Here is a 16860-nt window from a genome sequence, read left to right as displayed (position 1 = left end):
GGCTGTTGAACTACTTAGCCTTCAGCTGTTAAAGGGATATGTGTTGATGGCTATTGGAATGGACGCTAGCTGCCTCATATTCAGAGTATGTGACTTCCTATGCACAGTTCAGGAAACAGCTCACGACCAGGCTGTTTTCCCAGGCATATGAGTAAGCTAACTGTCCCGTCGATGCCACCTCCCCTTGTTCTCAGCACCATGAAACTGTTTGGTGTACGCGTGCTTAATAAATATTTTTAACATAACATTTTTTTAACATAACATTCTTCTTAGTAGCACTAAAAAATAACCAAACACAACATGACACATTGTATAGAGCTCATCAGTTTATAATAAATACAAAAATATCACATGATAGAGAAGATTAATGTCTTTAGTTGTAAGTTAATTTTGATTTCCAACTAGGCAGTGGTACCCAGCAACCATCTTTGTGGGGTGATGTATGGGGAAGCACTTGTTTGTTTAGAAAAAGTGAGAACAAGGGTGTAAAGTTAGGGAGTTTAAACATTTGGGTGAGCTCTGTTAGTAATTAAACGTTGTATTTTGTGTAGCTATTGGCTCCGAACACCAAAATGTGGGTGTGGAAAGAAGAATTATTTTTGATAGTGTCAGTGGAGAGATTTTACAGTGGAGTAGAGGGAGGGCTCTAGCTCAAAAAATACATTATTCACCCTTACATCTGGGTATGCACACTTTCAACATGTTTGTTTTTTCTAACATGTATCACTCCCATTGAAAAGACTCTCAAAAAGCTTTGTTGAAATCAATTGACACTTTCTCCAATTTACAGCTTTCATTCTTTTTTTTCTTTAAATTCTTTTTATTAAACAAGTCAATTCCAGCCAGATACACATCAAAACATTAGACAATCATGTATTGTACAAACTCCGTTGTACGGGAAGTATCGGTGTATCCATAGAATAGGAGGCATATATAATAAGCAATTGTACACATTACGCATGGTTTTCCTTGAACTCCCGGGCCCATACTGCCATGTCCTCCTCTCCCTCCCTCTAGGATCTGTATGTCTCCCAGGGGATCTATATCTTTTTCCTTTTCTTGGGGCAGCCTCTACTCTTATACACTACTTTCTCTGTTAGGTGGCACCAATCCATATCTGTGATCCAGGCGGATAATTTTGGAGGATGCCGGCCCCCCCACAGTCATGCATTTTGCGACCCCAGCAGCTATGTTTTTGTGTGTGCAGGCCATCGGTCCTCTCCTATAATGCCCAGCAGGAGCCAGCGTGCCTCCGTCTGGATGTGGATCCCAAGAACCCTCGTCATCACCCCGCAACCCTCGTCCAGTAACTTTGTATTATTGGGCAGTTTCAGAGTATATGGAAAAAAGTGCCGGGTAATCCGCAGCCTCTAACACAGTGGTCCGAGTACAGCTTTCATTCTTAAACTCAAGGAGATGTTTCAGTTTGTCACTTGAATCTTATAAACCTCAGTATTGGCTTAACCTAATGCAATTCCATCGTTATTGGATCATTCTTTTGACATTATATTTTCCATACTGTGAATCCATTGAATGTTAAACACAGAAGCAAAATGTTACATCCTGAAGACTTGTAAATGTAGAAAGATTCTTAAATTACTTTACTAGTTCATAATGAAAGGTGTAGTGTTTAACTGATAATGATACTAGGTGACCCAAAGATGGCAAAAACACTTTGGTTCTTATGAATATGAAGTGTTCACCGGACATCACCTGATATCGGCAACTCTTGTGTTAAGAGTCACCATATGCATCATTAATGAAGTCCACTCGCATTATGTTGGAAAATGTATATAAATTGTGAATTGCTGTCTGAGGATATCCCTACAAGTATTTTATTGCCTGAAATTACCAGTTCTACATTTTAAATCGTTTTAATTATTATTTTACTTTTCATTGCAGTGGTAAATGGAGAATATTTTCAATGGTAATGTGTTAAGAATGAATCTACCCTTTTCTGGAAATGAAAAACGAGAAAAGGGGATTCCCCATGAATCTCTAAGGAGCCCTCGAACGTATCCAAACTTTTCACCAAGACCAGATATTGCAGGTGCTTCTATTGGACTCTTAAACAAGAACTTTTATCTGTGTGAACAAACCAAACAGTATTTTGCAAATACTGAATTGAAGTCCAGGGATAGTACTCCAAAGGACAGTGGTAAAGTAACAGACTGCGGCAAAGAAGGTGAAGTTGTTTCGAAGATTAATAGAGGGCCAATGCTAGGTAAGAAAATATTTGTCTTTTTATTTACCCTTTTAAATCCTTCAATCAGTAAAACAGTTGTGAGAGTAGAACATTTGAAATTCCTAACTTGCTGAATTTCTCTTTGTGCAAGAAGTTAGTTTTGACTGATGACAGCTGTGATTGTGTTTTACCGAAAGTGACATCGTCAGCCTTCTACCGTCATTGCTAGCCTAATTTCTGTGTTCAGTGCCTGTAGTGGCCATTTCGGTTTACGATTATCTGTAAAGATGCAGTGAATATAATCCCATGTTAGGCATACAAATGCTGGTATTGTAACATTGTATAGATCTGGTTCTGTATACCCTGACACTAGAGTGCTGTACTTACGATCCAACACGATCCTTGTGCAGCATTGAACTTGTTTTTGAATGAAAAGTAAAACAAATTGCACAGAATGGAACTTCTCATTTACTGTGATGGTAGGAAAAAGGGTTTTAAAAATCGTTCTCAATTTTCTTTACTCAAGTTTCAGTGGCGTGAAAGGAAAGCAGGTCAAAGCCTGATGTTCCTTCAGATGACTGCTCACAAGATTTAATTTCACTTATGTACGTCCTGGTTCTGTATAGTATGAATGAAAAGGCATGCTTACAATTAATATTATTCGAATATTCAACAAACCATAAGTGGAAAGGGTTTTCATTGTGGCAGTAAATTTGAGAGAACAGTTAGACTTTGGAAATGAATCCATATTATAAGGTCTTTGAAAATAAAAATTGTAAAACAGTGAATTCAGCAAACTATTTAATTTTTCCTTTTTAAATTGCCTTTGTAGTTTGGTATGGTGTTTTAATGTTATTTGAGACCTGCAATGAAGAGCAAACTGCATGCTTCTGTTCTTTTCAGTCGGAGAAAACACACCCTCTCAGAGAACCATGTGCCTCGAAGAGGACCTGCCGCAACTGAGGCAGACTTCGCAGTAGAAAGGCACACTTTGTGAAAAATATGCAAGAAATGTAAAATGCAACAAAAAAGACTGCTTTAAAGTTTCACTGTGATCTTTTAAGTTTTAGATACCCTATATTGTAAAGCGTTTTCATGTGCCTCTGCCTCTGTGTGCTTTGTCCTTGCCTCACATCTGTATTTATAGTTTTATTTTCTCCAAGCACATGAGCTAAGAGCTTAGACATCTGTATAGTAGGCGTATGATGTTGCAGAAGACCTGTAGATTGTGCGGGTGCATTGATTCCCCCCCTTACAATATGTGTTTGCTATATATGTACAATATATCCATAATGTGTTGGTAAAGACTACTGATTGCTGTGTTGAATGTATGGTGATGCAGAATGCAGAGAGAGCCTATGGTTGTCCCTAGAATTGGTAAATGGCTAAAGCAACAGCTTTAGGGTGAGAATGGCATTACGGATCATTTTGGTTTTGGATTACTGCAACTCCAGTGTCCAGCCAAAGTCGTGGAACTTTCAGGAGCACAGTAAGTAGGGTCAAAGTTCTGTGGTACAGAAATTACATGTCATCTGGCTTGTGTTTTGGATATTCTGGAACTCTGATAATTTAAGGATTTAAACGATCCGTCATTGGACACGCATGTAGAGGAAGATGCATGGATAGGGCATTTTGAAAGCATCTTTGTATGACAATCCCCCTTAGAGCTCCCTCAACTTGATCTACTGCCCCCCACCCAAGGAATCCTGACCTCGCTGCATGAAGTAAGAAAAGGACTGGAAGCTTGTATTCAAGAGAAAGCCCAGAGACCGGATGGGGTCCCTTTTCCAGACCAATTACGATCTATGGGTTCCTTTAATAACAAATGTCTTTAATAGTATAGCGGTAGAGGATCCCCTTCCATCTTGGAACCACAGCATAATAGTTCAAATTTTTAAGAAGGGGGACCGAGGCTGCCTCAATAACTATAAGCGCATCTCCATCCTGGACACAACCGCCAAACTTATGGTCCGGCTGTTATTAGACAGGTTGGAGGTGTGGGCACAAGATCGTAATATTTTAATGCAGGCGCAATATGGCTTCCAGAAGGGCAAGGAGACAGTGGATCAGTGTTTCAACCTCTCGCTTTGCATAGACAAGTACACGAAGGCCAACGGTGGAAAGATGTATATGGCCTTCATGGACCTGTCGGCGGCCTTTGACTGCGTATCCCATTCCAAACTGTGGCTTATGATGGAGATCGACCCCCTGATCATCCGCTTTATTCGCCATCTGTACGCAAATACCACTGCCTCCGTGAGGTATGGTAGATATGGGGAATACAGGCGCTCATTTTAGATCGAGAAAGGTGTCCGATAGGGATGTGTCCTCACCCAGTTTCTTTGTTCCCTCTATACCAACGGGGTGGAGGCGGCCCTGTCTGGTCTCTCTTTAGATGTGCCAAAATTTGATAACATCTCACTACCAATCTTGGCGTACGCTGACTATGCAGTTCTAATTGCAAGGACAGGGTTATCTCTCCAAAACCTTATATCTTCGTACGCCTCATTCATGGCTTCATTAGACCTTAGAGTGAATGAATACAAATCATTCATTATTATAGCTGGAGCCTCCAGAGGCGCAAAAGTGCTGTACTTCCATCTAGCCTCAAATAAAATCGAGGTGGTTGACTTCCTCCCATACCTGGGAATCTTGTTTGATGACAAGCAATCCTGGAATAATCTGGTGGCAGTAAGAGCCCTGGGCATGGAAAGAGGTCTCCAAGCTATAAAAGGGTTTGCAAAAAAATTAGGAGCCAGCCCTTTGGACACAATTAAAATCATCTACCAAGCATAAACAAAGGCGGCGGCAACCTATGGGCCCGGAGTTTGGGGAATGGTGCAAATCGACCAATTGCACAAAGTGGAAGACACCTTTTTTGTTAAGTCGAGGGTTTTGTTACCACCCTCAACCTCCAACTATATCTTACATCTTTAACTGGGTCTTCCATACTTGCTTGACTCTATTAGATTGGCGCCCATCCTGCTGTGGCTCTCGATCTGGCGCAGGGACACTGTCAACCTAACCCAACGTATAATTGGTGATTGCCTGAGGCTTGAGGGCTATATCAGGATCGGCTGGCTTAGATACGTGGAGGCGGAATTAAACGCAATTGGGCAGGGAAAACTATTTAGGGACCTCTCATCTTGTAGTAAGGTCTCTAAATGGAAAATAACCGAATTATACTTGCAGAAGGCTAACCTTGATCGTAGGGCAAAGAACAGGCACCTACAGACGCTCCCAGTCTACGATCAAATCCCGCCAATACCTGGGGAAGGCTATTTCTACCTCTCCTCTGTCACTGTAGTGTAGCACAGCACAGATGTATTCTGCTGCTCTTCCGCTTGAATCTAATCCTCTTGATTTTTGGGTTCCCAGAGAAGAGGCACAAGCATGCAGACCTGGGCCCCGGCCGCTGCCCCTGCGACAATTCCTCACTCCAGTCCGACTTACACCTGGCACTGTTTTGTAAGTTTTATTACACTGAAAGAGAAAGGTTCCTCCTTCCAATCTTAAGGCTTCATCATTTTTTGCAATGCTGAGTGGCACTGCATTTTTTAAAAGCTCTCTCTAGTCCCCATGTTTGTTTTATGGTAGCATCTTTTCTGTGGGCCTGTTGGAGAAATAGAGGGTGAGGAGCCTGCCGCTTTGAATTTCTTTATCGATGGATTGAGAATGTATATGTAATTATGGTTTTGATGAGGCACCCAAAAGTTTAATACCCTTTTCTTTTAAAACCTTGCTGGTTTTTATGAAATTTGTTTTTATTATGGCCCATTTTGATATTGTGCTTTTATGATCTGTTTGTACTAGATCGAATAAAGATTTAATGAATGAATGGATATGTAGTTTTAATAGGTCCCTTATAGTGTACTCTAATTTTGTATTGATTGTGGGTGTCCTCACAAAGTAAAACTTGTTGTAACTTAAGTGACTGCTGGCTCCATGTGAAGGCTGTGCAATGTGTAATGGTTGTTGACAGCTAGTTGATTGGTAAGACTAGACCTTTTGCAAGCACTCTTAGTTGGGGAACTTTCCTACTAAATCCCTTGTAAAATGTGTCCATTGTAACAACTAGGCCCCTTTATCATCTCAGAGTCAGAGATGTATGTATTATGAGTGTGTGGCTGTATATGAGAAATGTCTTCTGGGATGGAGGCCCTCCTTGTAGCATTCGGTTTAGAGGATACTAGACAGGGTTACAAAGGTAAGCTGCCTACCCTTTCCTTTGTGCCCTTCCGCACTACTTTCTCATCTACTCACACACTTCTCTTTTCTTTCTGAGTCATTGTAAACCTTCTGATGTGTGACTGGTTGCAAATTCACAACCAACTCAATGTATCTGGGAGACTTACTAAAGTTTACCATATCTGCATTAAGCCAGTTCAAGCAGGTCAGACTGACTTCGAATAGGTAACCGTTAAACAGTAATCTGTGCTCAATAATGAAGGGTTGCCTGATTTCCAGCTCCCCACGTTCTTTACCTGTCTCTGGACAGCAGTGCTGAGACTAGGCACTAATTGATGCTAGGAGTCCTCCGGTCCACTTGATGATGCCGGGCATTACCAAGTGGACCAGAGTAACCTCACATACTGTAATAATGTTTTCAAGGGTCCTGAACTTTACCTACATGAACACTTACTCGATTTTTCTTGGGTCAGTCCACAATTACAAGTGTGATTGTAATGTCAGTAGCTAGTTATCCTTTTCAACAACTGCCTCTTTTTCTGGTTTCAAAGAGGACCCTGTGAAACTAATATCAAGTTTAGTATGTTAATAGAAGACGTTCTGAACATTTGCAAAGAGGAAAGGACAATAAGGATCAGGAAGTTTGACACTTTTCTTCTGAAGTAATATGTCCCTTACTCCAGGAGTGAGATAAAAAAATAAGTTTTGCACTTGCACCTGAAGAGAAGGAGATGGCCTGTCTTCCGAGATGTAAGCCTGCCTGAATTAGTGTGACAACTTTAGGAGCCCAGCTGTTGAGAGGACTGCTGCTTAAAAGGAAAAGAACATGCTGGACACTGCAGAGTTTCAGGTGCTGGACATTCCAAACACAAGAAGTCACATGAACATTTAATCCTCTCTAAGTTAGATATATGCGAACACTTCATCTAATCTCATTGAAGCTCATAGTCATTTTTAAGCCTTTTTTTCCTTGGTGAGGAGTATAGAGGGAAGTGCTCCTTGGTTCTTTGCACTCGTGCTCTTACTTAAGAATACTACATTTGTCAGGTGCGGATCTTGACAGCCCCTACCCTCAGTCTGTTCGACTTCATTTTGAAATTTGCGCACCAAATCATAATGGCATATTTAGGATATTAGGCTTTTAAGTTTGGGGTGAAAGTAAGCTCAGTAGTCTCTTTTGATTTTGAAGAGTAGGAACTTTATTATACAGAAGAGAAACTAGCCATACCACATTTGACTTACAAACCATTACCTTTCCAAGGTAGAAATATACTTCAAACTGGGACTGCCCCAGACTTTTCCAAGAATTAATGCAAAGTAAAGGACGTGTTGGGAGTAAGTAATTGTAAGGCCAGATAACAAAGTCTCCATTTGTCAATTTAAGTATTTTTTGGAGATGTTTAAAAATTAAATTCCTGCCGTATTTGGATGTGAAATGTGTCAACATATTACGAAAATCCAGAAACCTCAAGCGATAGTGGTTTGGCTAACACTGATATTAATGTCCAATTTTCTCTGAACACAACCATCCCATTTAGTAACTTTTTTCCTGTGCTCACAGTTGGACACCCGAAAGACTCTCATTAATGGCAGGGATGTATCACTTGTATTGCCTTTGCCCCAAGGGTAACCAGTGGTGTAGATTTCTGCTATCAATGTAGGCTGAAATTATTTCCAAGGTTGCCCCATCCAACGGCTTGCAATATTATGCTTTTGCTGTCTGAGGCTCTGCCTTCATACATCCTCTAGTAATTCTGGCACCATTAACTGAAATAGAAGGAACCAGTCCGCTTGACCTACCCACTGCACTGATACTGAGATTTTGGGATTGGATAGCCCAACATCTTTTATGGCAGCAGTAGGCTCTTTGAAAAAAGAAAGTATTTGGTGACATTCCTACCACATATGCAAAGTGTAGCTTCTCATTCAAAAAGGATTCTGCACTCATCAGTGAGACCCAAGTCCATGATGCTCAGTTTATTGGGTGTCTAGAACCTCTCCATTACCACCCCATGAGCAATATTCCCTTATTGTACAAGTATATTGATTATAGGAATGCCTCTAGAATGATCTTCCTTTTGGTACCCATTGGTTGTGGTTTCACAATTTTTTTCACATTTACTAATATATCTATCGGATGTGTGTCTTGTCAGAGCACTGTGGTTCTCTCTCTAGTCTATGGCCCCAATGGCAGATGTGGAACGATCCCTTTAATCCATTCTTGATTGTTTCCCAAATACTGAAACAAATTCACCATCCTACGCAATGGACAGTGCATAAGTGTTCTGCAGTTACCTTTCCTCCATTGGGCAGACGTGACCCTTTGATTTGCTGGGATTTGGTTATTGGGTGCAGCGGGGGCATGGTAAGACATTTATTGGTGTAAAGCCATCCCATACATACATATAAGATATTAAAAGTAATTTGACTGTGACATAGTTTGGGTTTCTTAGGCAATTAAATGATGTTGTTGCTGGAGCTTAATCTTATGGCCTAGTGCTAATTTAACTGTTAAAAGTACAATTTTCAAATAGTTTGGCCTGTTGTATAGTTATGTTTAGGTAGGCTAAACCCTCTCTCTCCTGGGTACATTCGTTATAGTGTTTTAAACGTCTTTGAATAATCTTGATTCAGAGAGCCTGGAATATATAAATTAATCTTAGTACATACCATGATCATCTGCAGGGCCATTATATATTTTAGTCATGAGACCTATAAGTTATGCCACAGTTGAGGTAACTCATTTTCTATTCCAGTGGAGATATAATTGAATCAAATAACTCGAACAAACTTTATGTATGTCTCTAGTTATTTCACCAAAGAGGAGAAAAGTATAATTCTAAATATTTTAAATACCTATCACTCTTTTTCACAATGGTACCAATTCTGCATTTTACATGTTCAGTCCATTCGCTGCAACATTCTGAAAGCGCTTTGGCTGGGCCATTATAAAGCGGTGGAAATCTTCTGCGGTTTAAATTGTCATCCAAGAAAAAACAAATTGTGTGCTTCCTCTCCGAAAGCTGTCTCCTCAATCTCATAATTTGTACTAATCTTTGTACAAAAATGATCAATGGCCATTCCAGTGATGAGAGTTAGCAACCCTGTGCGAATTCTGTCTATTGATAAGTTCTTCAGTCACCTTTGCTTTTGGTGCTGTGTAAAAAGTCAAGCCCTTGCCAAGACACCTTGGCATCTTACCAAAAATGTCATGGTCTCAACAGGAAAACCAAGATATATTTGTCTGACCATATCAGCATCCTGTGACCCAACCAGAGATTTAGTCTTTTGCTTTTTAGTTTTTTTTTTTTTTTTAATATTTTCATAAAATGTCTGAAATTGCAAGAATGTACTTGCACATCAAAAATGGCTAAGTCATGTCAATCTTTGTATCCTGAATAAAAGTGCAGTAGATCTACATACACAGCACAGTTTTTCTTTTTACGTGGAATGTATCCACTCCACCTTTTTAAGGTGTAACTTTCATAGTAATATAGATTAAAATAAACAAAAAAATCAAGGGGATCGCCGGATTACTTGCAAGCATTTTATGTATGAAAAAGATGAATCTGTCCAGTCCCAAGGTTATGTTCAGCATGAGGAATTTTAGTGCTTTAAATAACACCATCAGTATGGTTTCTGTCCCCAGGAGTCATTCTATTGACCCCTCTGGTTTCTAGGATTTCAAAATAAAATATTATTTTTGTCTCTCACATTGCTTCCCATTTTGCAAGTAGAGTTTCTGATGGGTTTTTGAAGGTTTGTTCTTTTTGGGTCTGCTCAGTGATCTGGGCACCGCTGCTTCCGCCATGGCATGGATATGTTACGCTTAAACTGTATATTGAAGTTTCTTTGCTAAAAGAGTGTATGCACTTATGAAACTGTCTGAAAGTGATTAATTACTTTAGATTTATTGATCAGAACTGAACCTAATGTTCTGTATTTGTTCTCGGGATATTTTTTATATTTTTCATATATTTTTGTTTTTAACATACAACATAGTTAAAGGTTTGTACATCTTGGGTTAAGTTAGGAAAACCTAGCTAGTCAATACATTGTCCCATTACCTCAATGTTTGTAAGCATATCATAGCATTACATTGGTGGAATTTCTGCCTATTGAGAAAAGAGCATTGTTCGTGAAACAGATCACAAATATTCCTTGGAAACAGCAAACATCTATGTTCTCAGTGTCCTACAGTGCAACAGCTTGTTTGTCATAATATTTACCCAAGGCTGCCTAGGTTATCACCTTGGAAGCTGGGCACTTCTCTCTCATGCAGGTCTTGCATCTAGGGTGAATGGTAGCAATTGCAAGTACACCCTCAGGCCAAGTCTTCAGATGGCAGCTTAACATGTCCGAGTTCCAGTAAGTATTTCTCTTTTTGTTTTCAGAGACTTTTTTTTTTTTTGATAATCAATTTTATTGAGTTTAAATCACACCAAAACAATACATTGGTAGCAGAATCTAATACATTATGACGATTGTTTACAGCCACACAACTGGAGACGGGAGCATAAGGCATACTGCAGGGTAAAGTAATGCCCGTAAGGGACATTGAGCCTACACACCCGAAACCCTTAGGTTGAACCATTTGCCCCACACCTTCTGAAAAAGTTCAGGACAACCACGAGCTTCAAAGAGGGATTCCTCTTGGGTCCCACACCAGTCAACCCCCCGTTTCCACGGCCTGACGATAGGAGGCTTGGCCTGGACCAGAGTGCCGTAATGTCTCGCTTTGCCACCACCACCGCTGTTCCGAGGAAGCGCTTATCTGCTCAAGAACTGTCTAAGCCGTCAAACACCCCCAGGAGCAAGCGCACCGGGTCGTGTGGGACCTCCCACCCCAGGGTCAGTGTAAGTTTCAGCTCCACCCCTGCCCAAAACGCCGCCAGGACCGGACATAGCCAGACCATGTGGTAGAAGTCTGCAGGAGCGTGGTCGCATCTCGCTCAATTGGGGGAGGACCGCAGTCGGGCACTGTAAAGATGCGCAGGGGTGAGGTATGCCACGTGCAAGTAATAGAGTTGTACTAACCTCAGCTTGGAGGAGGTGGTCTGCGTTTTAGGGGCCATAGGGGGGTCCCTCCAGTTTGCGTCCTCCAAGGGGCCCAGCCACCCCTCCCAGCGGGCACGCAGCGAGTCTAAAGATGCGGGACCATTGTTCACCAAGGAGCGGTAGATCCGAGACACCCCTCCTCTACCCAAATTCCCCATCATCACCTGAGCTTCTAGAGGACTGAATTCCGGGAGGGAGATGGGAGACGGAATGTGTACGTGGAGTGCATGTCTAAGTTGCAAGTATTTGTAGAATTGAGAGGGGTGGAGGGAGAAGCTCTGCTGCAAGTCCGCAACGGATCTGATGTGGCCCCCCACCCAGAGATCGCAGAGAAGTGAGATCTTGATGCTGTCCCATCGGTTAAAGCCTGAAAGAGATGAGGCCTCTCGCAGCCACGTACCACACCACAGAGGCGTCTGTCTAGTGAGTTTCTGGTCCCACTTCGTGTGGCGCAATGCCGTGTGCCAAGCCAAGAAAACTGTCCTGGTGACTAGGGGGGGGGGGATCTTGGGGTATGGGGCCTCCATAGAAGTAAGCCTGGAGTTGAGGGAACTCCATCGAGCGAAGTTCCACCTTGTACGCCGGGTCGGACCAGCCGCCTGCGAACCAATCCTGGATCACGATGAGTATCGTGGCTAGATAGTAAAGGTGGAGATTGGTGACTCCCATGCCCCCATCATAGGGAGGTATACGGCAATGCACCAGGGACATTCGCGGTCTCCCACCCCCCCCAGAGAAACTGGGTGAGGATACCGTCAATTTCACGGAACCAGCTCCCCGGAAGATGAAGGGAGACGTTTTGTAAAATATACAAGAACCGGGGAAGTACCATCATTTTAAAGAGGGTACTCCTGTCCATGGGATTGAGCGGGAGGAACTGCCACTTCCGAAGGTCCGCTTTTGTCTTGTTGATCAGGGGTGTAATGTTTAAGGCCCAATCGAGTTCCGGGAGTAGGGCGATCCACACACCCAAGTATTTGAAGGACAGCCTGTGCAGAGGGATGTTCGTCTGCCAGTCAAAGCAGTCCTGCGATGGGTGGAGAGGCACCAGGGTGGATTTTGCCGGATTGAGCTGCAGGCCAGAGACCCGCTCAAATGCGGAGAGGACCGCCAGACAACGAGGGCCAGAGCTCTCCGGTTCCGCCAGAAAAAGGAGAACACCGTCGGCGTAGAGAGCGATCTTGTCGACCCGATAAGGGTCCCAAGCCCACCCACGGATGTCGGAGTCTTGGCGTACAAGAGATGCCAAGGGCTCCATCGCCAGCACGAACAAGAGTGGCGAGAGTGGGCATCCCTGGCGAGTGCCCCTTTGGATGGGAAATTTCTCCGAGAGCACCCCGTTGATCAAGACCCTCGCCGAGGGACTGGAGTAAAGGACGCAGACGAGGCGCCGGAACGGAAGGCCGAACCCCATCAATTCCAGCACGTCCTCAAAATATCCCCAAGCAACCATGTCAAATGCTTTCTCAAAATCGATGAGAAGCAAGGCCAGGTACGGGGGGAGGAGGTGGCGGTGCGCAAGAGCGAGATGGAGGCGACGTATGCAGTGCCGAGTGCCTCGGGAGGGCATAAAACCACTCTGATCTGGGTGGACCAGGATGTGTAAGTGGGGGCGGATCCACTGGGCCAGAATGGTAGCAAAGAGTTTCACCTCGGTATTGATGAGGCAAGGGAGGGCGGTCGTGTCTTTGGGAGAACCACTATCGTGGCCACATCCGTTTCAGAGGCAAAAAACTCTGTGTCCACCACGTGCTGGAACAGTGCCATCAGGTGTGGGACCAGTAGGTTGCGTAGTATTCTTGCGGGTACCCATCCGGCCCAGGCGTCCTGCCCGAGTGTAGGAGTGAAATGGCCCCATGGATCTCCTCTGGGGAAAGGGGAAGTTCTAGGGTCTCGGAGACGTCCTGGGGGAGGCGGGCAGCTGGGTCCCGGTCTCCGACAGCACTGCAGCCAGAGAGTCCGCGGGAGGCCCGGCAGCATACAGCTTGGCATAGTACCCTGCAAAGGCCTGAGCAATGGCCCTGGAGGTGGAATGGTGACGGCCGGCTGCATCGCAGACCTCCGGGATGACGCGGTCCTCCTTGGGGTACGAAATTAAGTTGTGGCGCAATTTGCCGTTTTTATCACCCCAGCCATACACGCGTGCAACCGAAGAACGCCAAAGCATTTTGGCAGAGTCCAAGGAAACATGACAAATTTCCTCGCGTAGTAAAGCAAGTTGCCGGGAGGAGTCAGGAGTATCAGCAGTGGCCTGGGCAGCCTCCATCAGTGCAGCGCGGGCCTCCAGCTGTGCAAGGCGGGCTGGCTGGCTGAGCCGCGCGTCGTGCATGAACCAAGCCTCTAGCCACTCCCCGCATTGTCGCCTTTGCCAGCCTCTCACAACGTGGCAGCTCCTGTTCAAGGGAGTCGACAAAGTCCTCGTCCTGCAAGAACCAAGCGTTCATACGCCAGGTCGTACGGACACCCCCAGGTTGAGTCCCGAGTCGAAGGGAGACCGGGGAATGATCTGAGATGCCGCGTGGTAGAATATCCGCCCCCGACACCAATTGGCAGTCGGTGGCCGGCACCTAGAACAGATCAATACGAGAGTGGGTGCGATGAGCTGCCGCGGTGTGGGTGTACTGGTCCCGGCGAGGATTCCACATCCTCCAAGCGTCGCAGGGACCCAGGGCAGAGGACCAATCAGAGAGTCGCTTAGCGGAGGATAGACGGGACGCAGAGGGAGCACCGGATGTGTCGCGCGGTGGATGCATGACCGTGTTAAAATCGCCCCTGACAACCGCCAACCCAGGCGGGAAAAGATGAAAAAACGCTTGTGAAGTGTCGGAGGGTGGATGGCAGCGTGGCGGGAGGAACATATACACTCAGGAGATTAATAAGGTGCCCCTTGATCTTGCCAGACAGGGCCACGTAGCGGCCTTGTGTATCCGTCTCGTCCCGTGTCAAGGAAAAGGGAAGACCTTTACGGATCAGTATGACCACCCCCCTGGAGCCCCACCCCCCTGGAGCCCCGCGAAAAGCCGGAATGCCAAACCCTGTCGAACCCATAGCGGGTGAGGAAGGTACAGTGGGTGCCCATCAGGTGCATCTCTTGCAGGAATAGGGTATCAGGGGCTTGACGGTGGGCGCTACGGAGGACAGCAGTGCACTTAATGCGGTCTAAGAGGCCATTGACGTTCCAGGACAGGATGTGGAGGGGTCTACCCAGGATGGACAGCATTAGGATGGACAGTGTGAGTAGAGGGCCATGCGGGAGTGACCGGGCTCCAATGGAGTGGACGATCCCAGGTGGGAGCGTGGGGGGGAGAACCATATGGCCGGGCAAGGTCCATGTCTCCACCGGACTCCCGGGTACTTAGGGAGGCGCCATGAAGAACCAGGAATGGCGGCCCGTAGACCGCCGAAAACAAACATGCAAGCAACAACATGGTGTTTCCCCCCCCACCCACAACCCCTCCCCCTCCCCCCCGTTGTAGGCGGGGCCTGAGAGTGAGGTCTGCGTGGTCTGCCAAAGCTCGCGTCAATGTCGGTGGCGTGTATGCACAGTAAGCTACCAAGAAAAACAAACAACATTGGCCGCTCGTGAGCGTCCGAAAACAATAAACCAGCGGGAGACAACGGTCTACCCACCCTCCCTCGCCCCCAACTCCCCCCACCCTACACTTCCAAACATGAAGCATCTGTCGCCCTGAAACAAGCACCTAAAACAACAATACGAAACTCAAGATTAAGCTAAAACGCTTAGCAGGACGTGAGCGTATCAGTGAGGGCCCCAAGCAGCGAGCACAAGTTACTCAGGGTACCCAACAAACTAGCAAGTCAAGCAGAGTCTTGGCGAAGGTGGACCCCTCCATACATACGGATACATCAAGGTTAACAGCTGCAAGGAACGATGGGGAACAGACGTGGACCCCACTCAGCTGGACCGTAGGAGTCAGTCAGCATCATCTTAGGCAGATCCGTGAAGCACGGGGCTCCGGGATAGGTTCGAGTCAGACAGGGAGGGCCACAGCGTTGCGGATGGGATTGGAATTGGGCCTGAACCCCCCCAACGAACCAGGCAGGCTAAGAGGATCTTGGCTCCGAGGAGGTGTAGGAGGGGGGGCGTCTGAGACCTCGCCACCGGGGATAGCGAGGCCCCTCCTTGCCGGTCCTTCTTCTTGCGGTAGCAATTGCGGCGTCTCTCAGGTTTAGGAAGGGTTGGCTGGGAGTGTCGTGGGCCGCTGCGGCAGGGAGGGAAGGCCGGATGCGCCTGAAGAGGGCGCTCCTCCATGAGCCAGGTCCAGGCCTCTTGGGGGGATATCGAAGAAGAAGGTCTTGTCCTGGAAGACGAGACTGGCCGGGAAGAGGAGACCATACCAGAGACCCAGACCACAAGGTGTCTGTTTAACATAGTCATAGGTGCGCCGTTGGGCCTGCACCTCCCTGGTATAGTTGGGGAACACCATAATGTTGTTATTTTGAAAGATCAGTGGCCCCTGCAACCTCGCCGCCTTAAGGATAGCGTCCCGGTCTTGAAAATTGAAGATTCTCATGATGATGGGCCGCGGCGGGAACCCGGGCGGGGGACGAGGAGCCAGGGAACGGTGGACGCGTTCAACCGCAAACCAAGGGGAGAGGAGCTCCTTGGGCATCCAGGATCGCACCCAGGTTTCCATGAATGTATCTGCTCTGCCCTGTTCGTCCCCTTCAGGAAATCCGACCACGCGCAGGTTGTTCCTCCGTGATCTATTTTCGGCATCCTCAGCCCGGCAGTGGAGTTCGGAAGTCCGGTTCTGAAGCTGAGTTACCTGGGTCTTAAGCTGGGTTATGTCGTTCTCCGCTGTGGAAATACGCGACTCAGCTTCCGTAATCCGGGCCGTGGCGTTGCGGAGATCCTGACGAATGAGGGTCACGTCAACCCGTACCTCACCAATCTTGCCTTCGACTGAGGCCTGGGAGACTCCAATGGCCTGCAGAATGGTGTCCAGGTCACCCCAGCAGGAGTTGGGGGCACCGCAGTCCCCCCTCCAGAGTCCCGGTCGCTGGTAGTATAATGGTCCATCGTGGTTTGGGTTGGCGGGGTGGCCGTCTGCGTGTTATGGAATCCACCCAGCTTCTCCGGTGAAGTCGTCGGTGCAGGACAGGAGATGAGGCACGGCTGGGAATCCAGCAGCAGGAGGAGACCGGTACCCAGACAGTCGATACTCCGGTCTGGGCGCCCCCTGGTATGGCCCAAACCGACCCCTCGCCCAGGGCCGCAGCCCGGGACAGCCGAAGGACGGGAGACACCAACGGGCATAAAGGACTCCGACCCAGGACGGAGGTCGCCGGGCCGGAGAGGCAAGCGGGCCAACACACCCCACAGCCAGCAAACACGGAGAGGCACCTCCCAGGAAACTGTGGCACCAGAAGGCGAGGGAGACAGCAAGAAGGAGGGGGGGGGCGGG

General features: G+C 46.4%; 1 protein-coding gene across 1 annotated transcript in view; it reads left to right on the top strand.

Moving 5' to 3' along the window:
* TDRD1 (tudor domain containing 1) overlaps nucleotides 1-16860 on the top strand; it is a 1654170-nt gene that overhangs the window by 11006 nt on the left and 1626304 nt on the right. The window contains exon 2 of the mRNA XM_085603291.1: nucleotides 1903-2224. Coding sequence (XP_085459417.1) covers nucleotides 1909-2224 — 316 coding nt within the window. The 5' untranslated portion in view covers nucleotides 1903-1908. The remainder of the gene's footprint in view (nucleotides 1-1902; nucleotides 2225-16860) is intronic.

The sequence above is a fragment of the Triturus cristatus genome, chromosome 1_2, assembly GCF_964204655.1.
Source record: "Triturus cristatus chromosome 1_2, aTriCri1.1, whole genome shotgun sequence".
Lineage (NCBI taxonomy): Eukaryota > Metazoa > Chordata > Amphibia > Caudata > Salamandridae > Triturus > Triturus cristatus.
Note: the sequence above shows the minus strand (reverse complement) of the source record. Positions and strands in the feature narration are given on the sequence as shown.